Raw genomic sequence first — 17,303 nt, 5'->3', positions numbered from 1 at the left:
TACTTACTGGAAAGGAAGCAGCTTCCCAGGATCAGGGCCTGAAATTTTGTGTGGAGGTTCTCCACAGATATTTGGTTGAGTGCTGAGCTACACATACACAGGGCGAGACTCCAGTAAGGCCTAACAGAGAGCAGAAAGGGATATTGGTGGCTGCAGAGTACTGGGAGACACTGGAGTTCCAGCCCAAACTGAGTGGAAAAAGCTGAGTCATCAGAAAGACCATGCCCTAGGAGAAGGAACACACCTTAGAGTGCTCTACTCCAGACCTACCCTAACAAAGCCTAAAACCGAGTCTTGCCATAATCATCATTAAATTAACTGCTTGCCAGAACAAAATCCAATACTCATTAAATTTAGACTCCTTTCAGAATATCATCTACAATGTCTGGTATATAACCTAAAATTACTAGAAATGTGAAGAAGCAGGAAAATGTGACCCAAATTCAAGGAAAGTAGTCAATAGAAAATAGACCCTGAGATGTCCCAGATGTTGGAATTAGCAAAGACTTTAAAGCAGCTATTATAAATATGTCTGAGGACTTAAAGGGAAATATAGTCTTAATGAAGAGATGGGGAATCTCAGCACACAAATGGAGACTCTAAAAAAGAAACAAATGGAAATTTGAGTACTGAAAAGTATATTACACAAAATTAAAAATTCACTGGGGGGGAGTGGATGTAGCTCAAGTGGTTGAACACCTGCTTCCCATATACGAGGTCCCAAGTTCAATTGCCAGTACCTCCTTAAGAAAAAAAAATTCACTGGATAAGTTCAGGAGCAAGTTAGAGATGGCAGGATAAATTATGGAAATTACCCATTCAGAAAAAAAGGACAGGAAAAGGATTGGAAAAAAAATACACAGATCCACAGAGATCTTTGGGACAATATCAAGATGACTAATATATGTGTAATTGGAGTCCTGAAAAAGAAGAGAGAAAAAATGATGGGGAAAAATCAACCAACATATCAAAGAAGCTTGGTGAATCCCAAATAGGATAAACAAAGAAAATCACACCTTGGCACATCCAACTGTTGAGTATTAAAGATAAAATTTTGAAAGCCACCAGAGAAAAAAGACATAACCTATAGAGGAACAATGCTACGAATGAAGAGCAACCTCTCTTTAGACACAACAGGGGACAAAAAATGAAGAAAACAGCATTTGTTTTTTTTAATGCTGAAAGAGAAAATATTGTAAATTCAGAATGTAATATCCAAGGAAAAGAAACTTTAAAAATCAAAGTGAAATAAAGGCACTTTTAGCTCAACAAAACTGAGAGTTTGTCACCAGCAGGTTGGCACTAGAAGAAATACTAAAGGCAGTTCTTTACTCCCTCTTCTGCATCCCTGGCAGGTAGACCAACTTCCTGTGTCTCTGGGAATTCTTCTGGAGCTTTGGAGCTTGCCATAGGAGGTAGTTGCTACAATTGTGAGGTGAGTTCCAGGTGAATGAGAAGGCTGGTTCCGAAAGGGATTCTGCAGAGGGAGCTGTTGATCCCTGGGCACTATTCAAATATTCAAACACCAGCTCACCCCGCCCCCCGCCCCCGCCCAGTGGAGAGCCACAGTCATGTGCAGAAGGATGAGCTTTGACATGAGGAGGAAGGCAGCAAAGTCTGGCTGGTTTGCATTGAGACAGCTAGGCCAGATGTTAGAATCATGAAATACCTCCACTTTGGTTGGTAAATAGCCACTGCCCAAGCCCCTGACTGCCTCCCATATTATCTTGGCCTAATCCCCAGAAATCTGGCAGACCTTCCCCATGATTCAGCAATTAAAGGGTTAACTCCCAGTGACCAGGGGGCCCAACTAGCTTCCTTTCTGACTGGTCTGTGCCTGGATCACACCAGTGATTAAGGATTTATAAGGTTACTCCTGGGGCTAGTGGGGTTGCTTCCCAGGAAGGGAGGGCTGGGTGTGTGGTCTTCTGGTACGGGGTAAAAGAGGACCCTGGGAGGCCCAGGGGACAGAGTGAAGACTGCTCTGGGGAAGGGGCTGCCATGGAAAAGGGAAGAAAGGCACTGTGCTGGCTTGGAGCTACGTACCCCAGAAAAACATGTTCTTAATCTTAATCCATTCCTGCGGGTGTGAACCCATTGTCAATAGGATTTTTGGATGAGGTTACCTCTGTTAAGGTGTGGCCCAATTGAATCAGTTCGGGTCTTAATCCTATTACAGGAGGCCTTATATAGAGAAGGCCATAAGAGAGAAAGCTACAGGGGAACAGCCAGAGCTGGAAGTCACCACAACCCCAAAGAGAAAGAAGATCCTGCCATGGGACTGAAGAGCCAGGTACCAAGGATCACTGGCAGCAGCCCCGAAGGCCACAGTCTGCTGGGAGAAAAGATCGCCTTGCTGATGCTTTGATTTTGGATTTCTCTGAGCCAATGAATTCCAATTGTTTAAACCATCCCGTTGTATGGTATTTGTTTTAGCAGTCAGGAAACTAAAACAGGCACTAAAAGCCAACAAAATTAGCTTTCCAAGTCTAAGTGTTTGGAGACACTTGACTCTCTGGCGTAACCTCTGTTCTAATCTCCCATGCCATAATTTTCCCCTTTAAAATGGGATATTTCATAGTCTTTTAAATAAACCTTTTCAGCTCCGCTGATCTGGAATAACACGCTTAGCGGTTTAAGAACGCCACCTTCCCTGCTCGCTGGGCCCTCGCATCACGCTGTCCTCCTGTGAGCCCATTTTCTCAGGAAGCCCAGTCTGTGCAGATGGCTGCGCACCTCTCAGCATGTGCACTGGGGACCCCAGTCCCATTTGGGGATCCTGGGCAAGTCCTTCCCTACTCCCTGCACTTTGGGGTTCGCCATCTGCCATGAGGAGACTGTCTAATTCTAAAATGTAAACACGTGGGCTCCCAAACGACGCTGCACTCTCTCAAAGACCCCATTCAGCCACAGAAACGAGCGTTCCTCCTCAGAGGTTCAGTTTCCAGGGAGTTTGTGCTTTACAGGAATGTTCTGCGTGTCTACCAGGAGAAAGGGGGAGAGGCCATTCTGGCCTACAGACAAGAAGCTGCCAAAGAAGGTGGCGTGGCCCAGAGACTGAGCGGCAAACTTGCCCGTCAAAGCTTCTGTGCAAGGCCTTCCCATGCTGGCTTTACGAGTTCAATGTCATATACCTCCTAGCCACCTCCGGGGCCTTCAACTGAATCACAGACATTAACAAACAATAGAATTTGTGGAGCCCTCAATCAAACATTCAATGTTCCTGAACTGTGAATCTCATGTTCTTATTTTTCAATGGCATCTAGTGAAGTAGTTTACACCAGAATGAAAAATGTATGTTTTTCCAAAATCATTGTTCCATTCCATGTAATCTAACTATTGTTAAAATCAAACCTAGAGAGAACCAAACCTCCTTTCGGTTTAGTCCCTGGTTTCTGTAACTTTCTGCCAAACTCAAGCAAAGGTGGAAGCCACAGTTCCCAATGTGATGTGATGGCGGTCCTACAAAGTCACCCCACCTAAAACAATCTCCTCTGCTCCCTGTCTCAGTGTCCGGTGGCCCCACCATTAGCTACCCCTTATGGTTAGGGTAACTGCTTCAAATATGCACATGTCATCCGGCAGGAGTTCTTAGTCAGCCACTGTGCTCAAGTTTGAGAACCAAACACATCAGGAGCTCCAGCTTTCTGCCCTCAGACAAGCCATTCTGTCTCTTTACATCGGAGATTCTTGAAGTTTAGTGAGCCTGGGAATCACCTGGAGAGCTTCTTAAACCACAGCTCCCTGGGCGCCACCCCCAGGGCTTCTGATTCAGCGGGTCTGAGATGGGACCTGAGAGCCAGCATTTCTAACTTGGTCCCGGGTGGCACTGGGCTGCTGGGCTGAGGACCAGACTATGAAAATCAGTGGGCCCACTGATTTTTAAGCAATCTTCAGCGTGACTATTCTGTGATTCTATGAGATACAGAGGCCAAGTGTGAGAGTGTTCTGACGGTGAATGAGGTCAGAAGGAAATCGAAGGCGGAAGACTTGGAGGTAGCAAGGGTTTAGGGCTCAGAGGCAGGCCAGCCTAGCAGAAAGCTGACACTTGCTGGAATGAGCCCCCAAACAAGAGAGCCTTTGACTGCCCAGATCCCAACAGGCCCCTTACTCTTTCTTTCTTTGCTGGATACTTTTGCCTACTGCCCCCAGGAAAGCAGGCAGTTGCCTGGCAGCCCCCGGTGCCCCCCACCCCAAGGATGCTCTGGCAGGATGAAAGGCAGTTCTTTCCCCTGAAGGGAAGCGTTCGCGCAGCTAATCAGGCCGTCAGCTAGCGGCTCAGGCCCTCTGCACCCTCTCCCTGGGGCTCCTGACATTTCTTAGAATTTACACAGGCCTCAGCAAAGATTTTTCTTTTTTTTCTCTTTTGAGATCATCCTCTTCCTAATAGGATAAATTCAAAAGAAAACACATTCTGATCCTTCAGTGGCCTCTTCTCAGACACAAACAGAAAAGAATTAATTAGTGGGCTTGCTGAGGAGGACACAGGCTGGATGTCACCCTTCAGGAAGGGCTGCCTGCTTCACCCACTGGGCATCATCCCAGGAATTGGGTCCATATATTGGTGGAGGGAAAATTGGTCTCTGGGTATCTGCCTGGCATTACCACAGCATCTACTTGGGGAAATAGTTCGGTTAGTGATATAGTATGCTTTGTACATCAGAAAGCACTTTGGTATTCACATGTTTATTAGACTCCAACAAGAATCCTATTAAATAAGCAGAATGGGTATGTCTGTCTGCATTTGGCAGATAAAACAATTGAGGCTCAGAAAAAGAATGGTAGCTATGAAGTCAAAACATGCGCATTGTACTCCTGGCTCAGCTGCTCACTGTGTGACCTGGATGGGACTCTTCCCCTTTCCAGGCCTGAGTTTTATCATCTGTGAAACAAAAGGATGGGCAGGATGACTGTGAGGTCCTCCTATAGCTCTTATTTTAGGAATAAGCTACCCAAGGAATAGGACTTCCCCGAGGTCACACAATTCATAAGGTGAGTGCTAATAATGATGGACCAGTGCTTCCCACACTACTTCTGTTGAGAGAGAACCTTCAGAGCAGCCCCCATTGCCACCCACTGCCCATCTCCCTGGTGGTGTAGGCTACAGGGACCTTGAGTCACCTGCTGGACCTCACAAAGACCAAGACCCCTAGAGAGGGTATTTAGAGTGACCATACCCAGAAGACGCCCCAACTGTGGCCTGAAACCCCAGCACTGCCAGTTGCTTTTCAGAGAAGAAGCCATTTCCTTTGGCAGTTCCTTCACTCAACAAACTTAATGGGCACCCACCCTGTGCCAGGCCCAGTGCTGGACGAGGGGAGGTGGAGGCGAAGGAGACTTACTGTCCACCTCGAGAAAGGATGAGGAGGGGGAGAACCGGGCTGCCGCTGTTGCTGGATGGGGCATGCTTGGCCAAAGGGCTGAAGAGGGGCCCCAGCTGGATTCGAAGCCCACCCCTGACACTGGCTAGGCCAGTCTGGAGGAAGGAGTGGTTACCTTTCGTATACTACAAAAAGGTGCTAGCCATGGCCCAGGAGAGCACAGTCTTCTTCACGGGGAGCCCGGAAGCCATCGCTTAGGAGGGATTAAGTTCAGAGCAGGCCTCATGCACGCACCATCCTCTGAGCACACTGTGGGGAGCACATGCACACAACTGCCCTGACCCAGCCATTGGCTGGAAGGTTTGCCTGCGCCTTTTCTGAGAGTCAAAACCCTCTACCACGTGGAATCAACAAACCCAACTAGCTTCCTGTCTGCCCTGTGCTGGTAAATGGCTGTTCTTCCATCTGTTAAGACTGTCAACAAAATAAACTGAGGGCCACCTCTCAAGCACAGAGATCAGACTCCACAGGGGAACCAAGACGAACAAGAGGCTGTCCCCAATGAGCCAAAGGAATTCTCAGCTGAGGAGAGGACAAAAGGCATAGGCACAGGGGCCAGCAGTAGAGAGGAGAGAACAATGTTTCGGAAGATACAGATAATAGCATGGGGGGAGAAACATGGGAATTCAGAGGAAGGCAAGATCCATTCTAACCCGGGGATCTGGAAAGACGCCCGGAAGGAGGTGGCACATGGGAAGAGCATCCGTGCAGACGTGAGAAGCCCCGGTTCTAGCGTCCCTCTGCCAGTCAGCTGCGTAAGCTGGAGAAATGACTTTCTCACCATTTAAAAATGGACCATTTGCCAGAAGGGCCTCCCAGCATTACGAGGATTAAATGAGAACTGATTTAAATGCACATTGGATAAACAAAAGTGCCAAATATAAAGCCTTTTCGTCATCACTCAGGGAAGGGCGAGCAGGAAGCTAAAAGCAGAATATACGAGGGAGGGTGCAGGGTGGGGGCGTGTGGCGCCTGCCAAACACAGAGGAACAGGGCTGATGGGAACACCTACTGGGCTCTTAGCTGGCTCCAGTGATTTTTTTTTAACCTCCCACGGCTGATTTTATTGAAGATAGCATAATCAGCATTAAGTCGGAACATCTAAATTCCTCTGCATTGTGAAAATGAAAGTGGCTTCCCCCTCCCCTCTGAAGAACAGTATAACAAGCACAGCCCTTTAGGGTCCTAAGAACCTCGGTACCCCCGTCCCCCACGGCTCCCAGTCCTGGGCCTGGGCCGTGTGCTCAGCAAATGCTCATTAAATGAACGGAATGAGTCATTACTGCTTCCCAAGGGACATTCACGGTCTGTTCTGATTCTAAGCACAAGCGAATGGATCAGACAGGCCAGGAGTTATCATCCCTGTCACAAAAGAGGAGAATGGGGCTCCCAGAGGGTGAGTCACTGGCCACTTCCTAAACTGGAGCCGTCAGAAGGGAACACTTACACCACGCGCCTCCTAAGCTGGGTTACTGCAACCAGTCTTCACCGCAACAAATCCTCCTCACCCACCTCAGTGAAGGCCTACGGCGCACTGCTCTAAGCATTTTCCCACTGATACTTCATTCAATCTCATCAACTCTCAAGGGCATTCCTTCCTGTTTCCAAACGTACTGGTTTATTTAATTCCAACCCAGAAGGCTTTGTGCATCCCCGAAACAAGACTACATTGAATTCTCCAGTCCCTTTACCAAATAGGAGCTGATTTGCGTCTAAACCTTTCGTTGGATTGTTTGGAGTCAACACTTCCTGGAGGGGGGCAGAGGTAGAACAGCACAGAGCCCCAGGAGGACACAGAGGGCGCTGCGTGGTTTTGCTTGTTTGTTTTACCATGGGCATTCTTGTTCACAGAGCTGGCTGTCAGGTTTGACAGAGGGCCTAGCTGTTGGAGGAGGGGCAGAAGGCAAGCTCTGGTTTACACAGGTAAGTAACTGGTGGCATCAAAAAGCCAAAACAGCTAGGCTGATTTGGGAGATCTGAAATCTGGGCTGGAGCCCAAGTGGCAGCCAGTGATGGGGAGACAAGGAGCCCTGTGTCCCCTCCCCCTGCTGCCCTTTCCCCGCGCCCCCCCCCCCCCCCCCCGACACTGAAGCAGCCTTCCTCTGTGCTTACAGTCACAGGCAAACTGGGTGGTGAGAGAGGCCAGAGGAGTGGGGCTCTGAAGGGGAAGTTGAAGCTTATTCAAGGTCAAGGCCACTCTCCTCTTGCAGTGACTTGCTCCAGTCCCTTGGTTGATAGTTTACAGGGGTTGTTATCATTCCAATTTAAAAAATTCATGACCCAAAGCTCTTGGCAGGTGGCTGGAAATTCCCCCTCCCCAGCCCTGCTGAGGGACATCTGGTGATGTGTACTTGGTTGAGGTGTGCTCAGAGGCTCCCCTTAAGTGGCAGAAACCTGGGAGGGAGGGAGGGAACCGAATGCTTGTGGACTTGCAGCTCCTGAAAGAGCCCTGGATCAGCCAAGAAGAGGTACTGGGCCTAGAGAACAAATGCCGAGCCTTCACCACTGCCCTGGTGGGCTCTGGCCTCTGCGGCCAGAGGAGCATTCAGCCTGCCCCAGGTGGGATCTGAACTGCACCATCCTGATACCGGTAGCTTAAGTATCACATTGAGGGGGTATGGCATCGGGGTGGACCTGCGAGAGCTGAGCCTTTAGCTGGATATTGTGTATTGGGGGTTAGTTTATAGATTAACCCTTTGTGTCTACTCATTCCTGACTAGGAGGATGGTAAGCTTTGATGGGAGGAGGAGTCGGCGAGGTGAACTTGGCTTCCTAGGGGGTCCTGAGCAGGCAGTAGGGAGGTGAGACGACTGGGTCCACGGCACAGAATTAAAATGGAGTCAAATTCACCAACCACACAATTTTAAGGCCACAGAGCTCAGAGCTGGAAGAAATCTTAGAGGTCATCTAGTCCAGCTCCCTCCCTACTTGGATGGCCCTGAGTCACTGGCAATGGCCATGCGGCCAAGCCAAGATGAAGAACCAGAAACTAACCCCCCAACAGCTACCTTTCAGGCTGGTGATTTTTCTCCAGCCCCCCCAAATGCTGATCCTGACCACCTGATTCCCAGGGACTGAGGATTACTCTCAGACACAGTGGACATTCCTGCGGAGTCCACAGACCCCCTTTCCCCCCAGCCCCCGCCTTCAGCCATGCCAGCTGGACATACCTTGTGTGAATAGTGCTGGTCCACGATTCTTGCCAACCCGAAATCCCCAATCTTGAGCACCAGGTCCTCCGTGCTGATGAAGATGTTGGCGGGTTTCAGGTCACGGTGCAGCACGTTGGCCGAGTGGATGTACTTGAGTCCGCGGAGCAGCTGGTACATGAAGAGCTTGGCATGCTCCTCCGTCAGCGTGCCCTGCTCCAGCAGGCGTGCCAGGTCTGTCTCCATGTGCTCCTGGACGATGTAGGCCACACTGAACTTGAACAGCTCGCCCTGCAGGTCAGCGCCCTTGGGCCCCAGCACCTCGTGCACCTTCACGATGTTGTCGTGGTCCAGGCGCCGGATGATCTTGATCTCCCGGAGCGCATGCTTCATGCTGCAGGCATCACTCAGGGCGATCTTCTTCACGGCCACCTTCTGGCAGGTCCTGCTGTCCACGGCCGACAGCACCAGCCCGTTGACGCCGAAGCCCAGGGGTTGGAAGTCGACGAAGCGCCCACCAAGGTCATACCCGTAGACGCTGGCGATGCACTCGCCCTTCTCGGCCATTGTTGGCTCAGGCTTCCGGGGCTGCCCGCGTGATGAAAGGGCAGTCAGCAAAGGCCAAATCCCAGTTGGGGGCTGCCTCAACACACCTCATTCTGCCAAGTCCCAAAGCTGAGGGATGCTTTTCTCCCAGTGAGGTCACTACCACTGGCTCTCTGGAGACAAGAGTGGCCAATGTCCATGCTCGCTGAGCTGCAGAAGCTGGAGCTCAGACTGTTTTCTTAACCTGCATTGGGAGGGCTGTCCACCAACTCCTCCTTGAAGCTTGGAACAGCTCATGCTTCTTTCAAATATAGCATTATGGAAAGAAAAACAAGTATCAGTATCCAGGTGAACATAGAGTTTCCTATCATAACGGACCTCAAAATAAAAGTTGCAAAACTCTCCCTGATTAAACCCTTTGTTAAAAGCCGTTCCTTCTGGCTTAAAAACAGTTTGTTAAACTGTGTTCTTTTACCTTAAGGTGGTCCAGAGCTTGGCTGTATCCCAGGCTCCAGCTGCTTGCCAGCCTTTCTTTTGGTCCCAAGCAGCATGAAGGGACCCTGTTTCAATGGAATCTGAAGGCTTCTAAGGGCTTCCTTCTACGATCTCCCAGCTCAGCTCCCCTTTCGGCCAGCTCCCCTTAGATTCTGAAACCTAAACCAGTCCAGTGAGCACTGGTGAAGAAAGCTGGAAAAACCCAAGCACTTCTCATGAGCTCTATGCCAAGCTGCACCTGAAGTCCCAAATCCAAGGGCAGCTCAGCTGCCAGGCCAGGATTCTTTGGCAGTTTCAGATGTAGGAAGCATCCTCTCTCACCACCTCATCCGTGTCACCTTGAACGAGACTGTGTTCTGTTGGACTCAGAGAAGCTGGAAGAACGTGGCATCTTTCAGACTGAGTCTCCTTCCCTGTCAATGAAATAATGTTGGGTAAATTTCCCACACTCTGGCTTCCAACGCCTTCCCACTTGTATGTCTTTTATTAACCAGCCCAAGCGTTATTCGATCTGACCAGCCAGCTGTACGCCTGCTTGCTCAGGGGATTCCGGACTTTGCACAGCCCAGCCACCCTGCCTGCTGTGTACAGCACTCCCTTGGAAGGGAGCGAAGATGGATTGATTTGATAAAACCATCAACCCTCGTGCCTTTTATGTAAATGCCTGCTCCTGAAGGTTAACGCGCACCAAGTGTGGGTGGGCAGTGTCAGCTCTGACCTTTGTGAAACTGATTCATTATGTTCTCCGAACACACATCAGGACTCGCTGGGAAGGGTGGGAGTAAAAAGTATAACTAGTTGCAGGCAGAAAATACAGGATCGATAATCTGGTTTTTCCACTTGGGCCCCTTTTCTTCTTTCCTTTGCAAATGTTTTGAATATTTTAAGAGAGAATTTGCCATGGACTGAGATTGAATTACAAATGTATCTCTTGCTTTCCACATAGGTAGCATAAGCACGCATACCAAATTTCAAGAAACTACATTTGCCATCCACAAAAAAGGGGGCTCTGCCCAGCCACGCAGGGCATGGCCTTCCTCGTGCTACCCTCAAGACTGGCTGGGGCACTATACTCCTTTTGCCAAGTACAAAGCAATGGGTCAGATCAAAGTCTGACCATCCGCCTGGTGGATGCTGACTCAAATTATAGGTAAAAGACCTAAGAGAGGAGAGACACATGCAAAACCCGCAGTGTAAATTCAGAATTAATTTGAAGTAATAGTGAAGTAAAGGCAATACCACAGCTTCTAAGAGCATGGCAGATTTTCTAGGTTCACAAAGCACACAGACACAAAGAGAAAGCACGCTGTATTCGACTTAAAGGAGGACTCTGGCCCAGGCTGCTCTTAACTCTCATCTGACTGCGGAGTCTCCCGCAGGGACACTTTACTATCTGAACTGTAGACAACTCTGTGAATGATGAATGGCACAAAACAACAGTCAGCTCAAAGCTCTGAAATGAAGGCAGCAAATTTAGAGGGCACAGATGATCTCAACTAGTAAATAAGCAGATCCTTTCTAAAGACTTCTAATGGAAAAAAATGTGCCAAGGGTTTGACACAGTAATTGCTCAATAGATGTTACTTGTGGCTGTTGATAAAAATGTCCTTATGTTTCAATAAGGCATACCTACTACATCAAATTTTCGGCAGTTCTACTTGGCATGTTTTTTTAGGGCCAGCAGCACAATAATTCTAGACTGATAGAATTTAGAGGTCAAGTCCAGGGGTCCTTAGCTGGGGCTCAAATTGGCCTCCTTGGCTCACTTGACTAGGAGTTGTTACTGGTCTTTAACCAGCAGGGTCAGATTCGCTGAAGTCCTGCTGAGCACTCCCATTAGTGAACAACTGACCCCTCCCCAGTGCTGACAGCGTCTCCGCTGAGAATGACTCCCGGTCAATCTCTGACCGCGTAGATGAGGATGCCGAGGCTCAGACAACACCAGCTTGCACCTTCAGCATAGACGGTGTCCATGAACACTTGAGGAGTAAATAAATGACTATCCTTCATTCTGAGGACACCCCGCCAATTAGAGGCAGCGCTGAGGCAGGCCCTGGGCCAGGGCCTGTGCTAATGAAGGCCACCTGAAGACCTCTCTGGGGGCCCCAAGGAGCCACCCCAAGTTCCCAGCCCAGCCCTCCTCTAGCTCATGCAACCAAAAGCAGGGGAGGCAGCCACTTGTTTTAAGAGGAGGGACGCTTAAGCCTTCCTTCTTCCCCAGCTCCTGCTGGGGTGTTCTCAGAGCTGGGAATGCGGCCCTAAGCTGAGAGTAGGACTTGCTAGAGATAAGCTGCAATGCAGAGAACCCGTGAATGCTTAAGAAGAAGTTGACTTACTTTAAAAATGGTGGCATACAGGGGGGAGACTCTCTCCCCTGTTTGTCTCAGTGGCTTTCCAGCACACTGTCCGCTCTCATGGGCAGGTGCCCTGTCTCCTTGGGAAGGCTCCACTCCAGCCATTCCACTTTCCTCAGGGACCTCGAAATAAAGCCTTTAATTCCTGCCTGGCTTCTTTGCTTACACCTTCCCAGTTCCTGAAATGCTCTTCTGCTCACTCCCTACTTGTAGAGACCCTGCCCTTTCATTCAAAATCCAGATGAACTCCTCTTCGAGGCGTCTCTACCACCCCAGGCCTCAGCGACACATCTCCCTTTTCTAAACCCCTGCAGCATTTGTGTGTAGATTTTATGGAATATTTATCATGCCCTATAACTGGGCTGTTTAACTTTTTATATGATTCCATCTCCCCAGTACTTTAAGCTCAAGACTTTGGCCCAGAGTAAGCCCTTGGAAAATCGCCGTGCACCAGAAGGACCGAGGAGCTGTGGAGCCCACGTTTCCTGGGTGGGCCTGCCTCCCTGCCTCCCTAAACCTCTAAAGCAGTTTGTTCAGGACGCCTCTGCTTCTCACAACTCAGACCAGTATTTCTGAATGTCAACCCTCTGAGTCTCATCCTCCCGTCAGATGCTGCCTGTCTTAGAATTTCAACACTCACACCAGGCACTCCTCATAGGACCATCTCTCTGTTTCCATTGGAGTTGACTATCTCTTCTCAAACCTCCTCATTTTCTAAGTTTATTCCCTAGTTCCTCTGTAATTCCTAGTGTTAATGCTTTGCCTTTCTCCACAGCTGGACTAGTTAAGAAACACTCCCTAAGAAATCTCAGGTGAATGGCTCACTTTCGGCGGAACACACTGGAGGGCACCACGGGTCCTGGGTCTCTTCCAGGGGGCCTCGGCAGGGATGGGCCTGGACCGGGGCAGGCTTGGCTTCTGGATGAACCCCCTCTCGGCAGAGGGGTGGGCATGGCTGATGCAGCTCTCAGGGGGAAGCCTGGCCACCCTGCAGGTGCACGTGGTGGCTCAGCGCTGGTTGGAATCACGGGTGTGATTTCAAGCCCAGGGCGTTAGTGTTCAGTGTGTGAGAAGGAAAGGTCACTGGTTCAGCTGAGCTCAAATGACGCCCAGCAAGAGGAGTGTGTAAATCTCGCAGGGGCAGCACAGGCTCTCATGATTCCTTGGCAGGGGTTGTAACAAAGCACAGGAGTGGAAATACCTATCCCCCAGGACTTCTGACAGTGGAGCTCAATCTCTGCACCTGACTTCCCACTGATTCTCCAGCAACATCTTCTTTGAAGCCGTTTACCTATTCTCTCACTCATCCAGTCTCTTTACATGTGGGGGCAAACCAGAGATGAGATGGCATGTAGCGACTGTCCCTTTCTGTGATTCCTGGGGCTCTGTTTTACCAATCTGCTTTGGAAAGTCTAAACTTAAGACTCCCAGCCCCTGCCTCCTCAGATTCTTGTGCTACTGGCTCTCAGCAGGAACTACGGCCCCCAGAGAGGTGCTGACATTTCACAGGTGCTGCTTTCTCCTCTATCCTAAACACCCCAAAACTTGCAGGAAATCCTTCTCAGGCAGAGCTGTTTACAGTTGAACAGGCTGCGAACTGCACAATTCTAGGAGGTGCCATTCACAACACAGTCAGGTCTGTCTGACATCAAAGCTCACGATCCTAATCACTGTAGTCTATGTGAATGAAATCCTCCAGACGAGGTGTCAGCAAACTTACTAAAAAGGGCCAGACGGTAAATGACTTAGGCTTGACAATCTCTGTCACAGCCACTCAACTCTGCCACCATAGCACAAAAGCAGCCCTGGACATGCCAAAATGATTGGGCAAGGATGTGTTTCAGTAAAACTTTATTTACAAAATAGGCAGCAGGATGGCTGTACTTTGCTGACCCCTCCTCTAGATTGTGCAGTGAACATCCTACAGCTTGTTCACAAGAGGCATTGAAGTGTGGTGTAGCCAGGCCCCTTCCCAGCTCATCATAAACTGCCTCCTCCCTCCTGGTCTTAGCCCTCCTATGGCCCTCACTGCGGCCCTGTCCCGTGCTGCCTCCCCAGGCTTAGCAAAGCTCATCTGCAGGTTTCACACTCTCTGGGCCCCGTTCTTTGCTTTCTAACAGGTAGCTAATCTGGACTAAAGTCCCTCCCAGTTCTGCAATTCTCTGGTAGGTTAATAAGCCTCCACTCCCAGACCCCATCTGCATGTTAAGAGAGTCTTCTGGAAAGACGATCGAGACGGTGATGATGAAAATTGGGTAACCATCTTTACTGAGAGTTTACTCTGTGCCAAAGGCTTTCTCTGATTATTTCAGTTGTGTCCCACAACCACTCTATGAGGGTGATACTATCTCGTGACGCTCACAGAGGGAAGGGACTTACCCCCAAGGCACACCACTGGCAGGTGATTTGAACTCAGTTCTGGGATTTGAACTCAGGTCTGTCTGACTCCAAAGCCCATGCTCCTCATCATCGTGGCATGTTATTTTAGCCCATGTCAGTGCCTCTCACCACGAACCATGCAGGCCCAGTACGACTCCTCAGACCTAGTGAAGGGAAAGTTGGGGGTGGGCATGCCACGAGTTCTCAAATTAAAGCAAAAGGCGGCCGCCCTCTCAGCCTGCATTCAACCCTGAGGAGACCAGTTAGTAAGTCCGTTTTACAGTAAGAGAAACGGAGACCTAGAACACTGAGAGGAGAGTAACAGTGGGGGGAAAATATCTCAAGATCAAGCAGCCATAAGCCCCATCTTCCAGCCAGTCCTCCTGGTCTCCGACTCTACACCTCAGCTCTGCTGGAGCTCATGCAGCAGGGACGGGCCATCCTAGAGGAGGGCTGAGCACCCGCACAGCCGGCTGCCTCGCAGGGGTCCCGACCAGCACCGCCCTGCGGCTGGCACGCTGGTCCCTTACCCAGGAACCACTCTTCCCTCGTCCCTCATGGCAGGACCCAGATCTGGTTCAGCCACCACCTGGCTGCATCCAGCCCCAGGGATATCTTAGGACTGGTCCAAACCAGGGTTTCTCTACTGCAGTTCCACTGACATTCGGGCCAGGTAATTCTCGGTGTGGGGAGCTCTGCTGTGCGTTGTCAGGTGTTTAGAAGCATCCTTGACCTGAACTCACTAGATGCATCTAGTTGTGACAGCCAAAAATGTCTCCAAACACTGCCAAAAATCCCCTTGAGGGGGTGGGTACAAAATCATCCCCAGTTGAGAACCACTAGTCTAAATTGGCAGTTTTCAATGGAGACAGTATAGGTATTTGAGCAGAAAATGATTTGATTTGTAGGATGTTCTCTGCAGTACTGCCGAAAGTTTAGCAACCCTGGCACTCACCCACTAAATTTCAATAGCGCCCCTTGGCCTCTGGGACAGCCTCTCACATTTGCACAGTCCTAGATGGGAATGGCATTTCTCACAACCAGTCCTGTTGAGGACCATGATCCTAAACCAGTTGTAGTAACCTCATTCCTCCTTGGCAAAAATTAGTTTAGGGTGCTCAATGACCCAGTTCTGGAAATAAGCCCTCTGGTGGGCTTCTGGGAAAAAATTTCCTCCCCAAGCAAGAAGAAATCCTACTTCCTGCCTCTGGATGATGTTGTAGGAGGAAGTGGTGGTGTTGGTGCTGCAGCAGCCATCTTGAGATCATGTGGGACAACTCAGAGGACAAAGGCCAGCACGCTAGAGTAGGCAGACAGGACTGAGACAATGAGCACTGCTGAGTGAAGCTTGGAACTGCCTATCTCCAGCTTTCTTGCGAAGTGAGATAGCCAAGCCTTGTTATATAAGATACTTTTACTTTTTTTTAAATTTGAAGCTAAATTGATATAACTGATAGCAACTAGCTGGGTAACTGGTTGGCCTACGTTGGAAATAAAATAGATGTAAAATACATGGGTATTGATCTCTAGGAGCTTATATTCATATTGGGAGAGAGGAACCACAACAACAATTACAAAAACAAATGTAAGAATATTTAGGAGCTAACCTACATGCAACATGGTGGAAATCAGGACAAGTCAGACCGGCCAGAGAAGGTTCTTAGAGGATGTGCGGGCTTCTGAGAGGACCTCAATGATCCTGTCTCCTATTTCTCATGCCCTTGGTAATCCCCTCCCCCCAGATTGTTTGCAGGACTGACTTACTTTTAATGTCTAGAATGTGGCAAAAGTAATGGGACATCACTTCTGAGATTAGATTATAAAACGACTGCAGCTCACATCTTGGGTGATCACTCGCTCTCAGGGACACCAGTGGCCATGCCATGAGGTAGCTCCACAAGGAGGCCCGTATAAGTTCCTGGAAGCAGATCTGCCGAGGCCGGCCCAACTACCACGTTAGTAAGCTTGGCAGCAGTTCTTCCCCCAGTTGAGCCCTGAGATAACTGTCACCAGAGGTCCTGAGCCAGAGATTGCTAAACTGCGCTCAGATTCCTGATGCACAGAAGCTGTGAGATTAATAAATGACTTGTTTTAAATTTTGGGTTAAATTGTTATGCAGCAATAGAGAGCTATTAGAGAGAAGGGACTTGGGACCTGTAGTTCTTGAACTTTCCAAAACTGAGAAGTGGCAAAGTTGAGTGGAGACCTTGAAAACTCTTTCTTGGATCTGGGGCCCTGAGGCTTGCCTGGCTGGGACCTCATCAGATTCCAGAGCTAAAGAGAACCTTGGTGAGCGAGGTGACTTACCTCCCTTTTCACAGATGGAGCCCTAGGCTTACAGGAGGGACTCAATAAATACCAGTTGACAAAGAAAAGAACACATTTGCAGTAACATTTTGGTTATAACAAAGTACAACTCAAATGGAAAGACAAATTAAACCGTGTGTCCCTGATAAGAGAAATCCTTTTGAATTCCTCCAAGATGGGTGAGGAGTGAAGGTGAGGGGTGCGAGAGGATGTCTCACTACTCCAAAACAGCACAGTGACAGGAAAGTGTTTCCTCTCCAGATGAAGTGTTTCCGAGGCAGGAGTCATTCTGTAAACTCTGGCTTTACACATGGAGACTCAACTGGGTCTCAGCCCTGGAGCCTGCAGGGATACTACCAGAAATTGAGATACATCTATTCCTGACTTTTCAGCTTCTGCATTAATCACCGCACACCTCTCCCAGGAGGCCAGCAGGCTGGCGTGGTTCCCCGGAAGTGACCTGCTCACATCCCGGAAGTCCCTTTACTCGGTGGAAACCAAGGGGCGGGGCGGCTGCTCCCGGTGCTGCCGCCATCACGCCGGGCCCTGGCCGCAGCGCCCATCCCTGGGCCGCGCTCACGCGGGGTTCCATTCCCAGCTGAGGTCCTGGCCGACCCGGCACACCCCGGCCATCAGCACACCAGCCCACCCGAGCCGAAAGCACTGCTTAGTCTCAAATGAAAATGACTCCC

At 49.6% G+C, this 17,303-nt stretch overlaps 1 protein-coding gene across 3 annotated transcripts in view; it reads right to left on the bottom strand.

Moving 5' to 3' along the window:
- MAPK4 (mitogen-activated protein kinase 4) overlaps nucleotides 1-17,303 on the bottom strand; it is a 164,435-nt gene that overhangs the window by 51,407 nt on the left and 95,725 nt on the right. The window contains exons 2-3 of one of the 3 annotated variants that reach the window (XM_023589644.2): nucleotides 9,552-9,984; nucleotides 8,552-9,377 (exon numbers count right to left, since the gene is read on the bottom strand). In XM_023589644.2, coding sequence (XP_023445412.2) covers nucleotides 8,552-9,097 — 546 coding nt within the window. In that variant the 5' untranslated portion in view covers nucleotides 9,098-9,377; nucleotides 9,552-9,984. Of the gene's footprint in view, nucleotides 1-8,551; nucleotides 9,985-17,303 lie in introns of all 3 variants that reach the window. The other 2 variants (XM_058277737.1, XM_004461396.3) reach the window with 2 other exon arrangements.

The sequence above is a fragment of the Dasypus novemcinctus genome, chromosome 16 (assembly GCF_030445035.2).
Source record: "Dasypus novemcinctus isolate mDasNov1 chromosome 16, mDasNov1.1.hap2, whole genome shotgun sequence".
Lineage (NCBI taxonomy): Eukaryota > Metazoa > Chordata > Mammalia > Cingulata > Dasypodidae > Dasypus > Dasypus novemcinctus.
The sequence above is the reverse complement of the archived record's forward strand: the minus strand, read 5'-3'. Positions and strand labels throughout refer to the sequence as shown.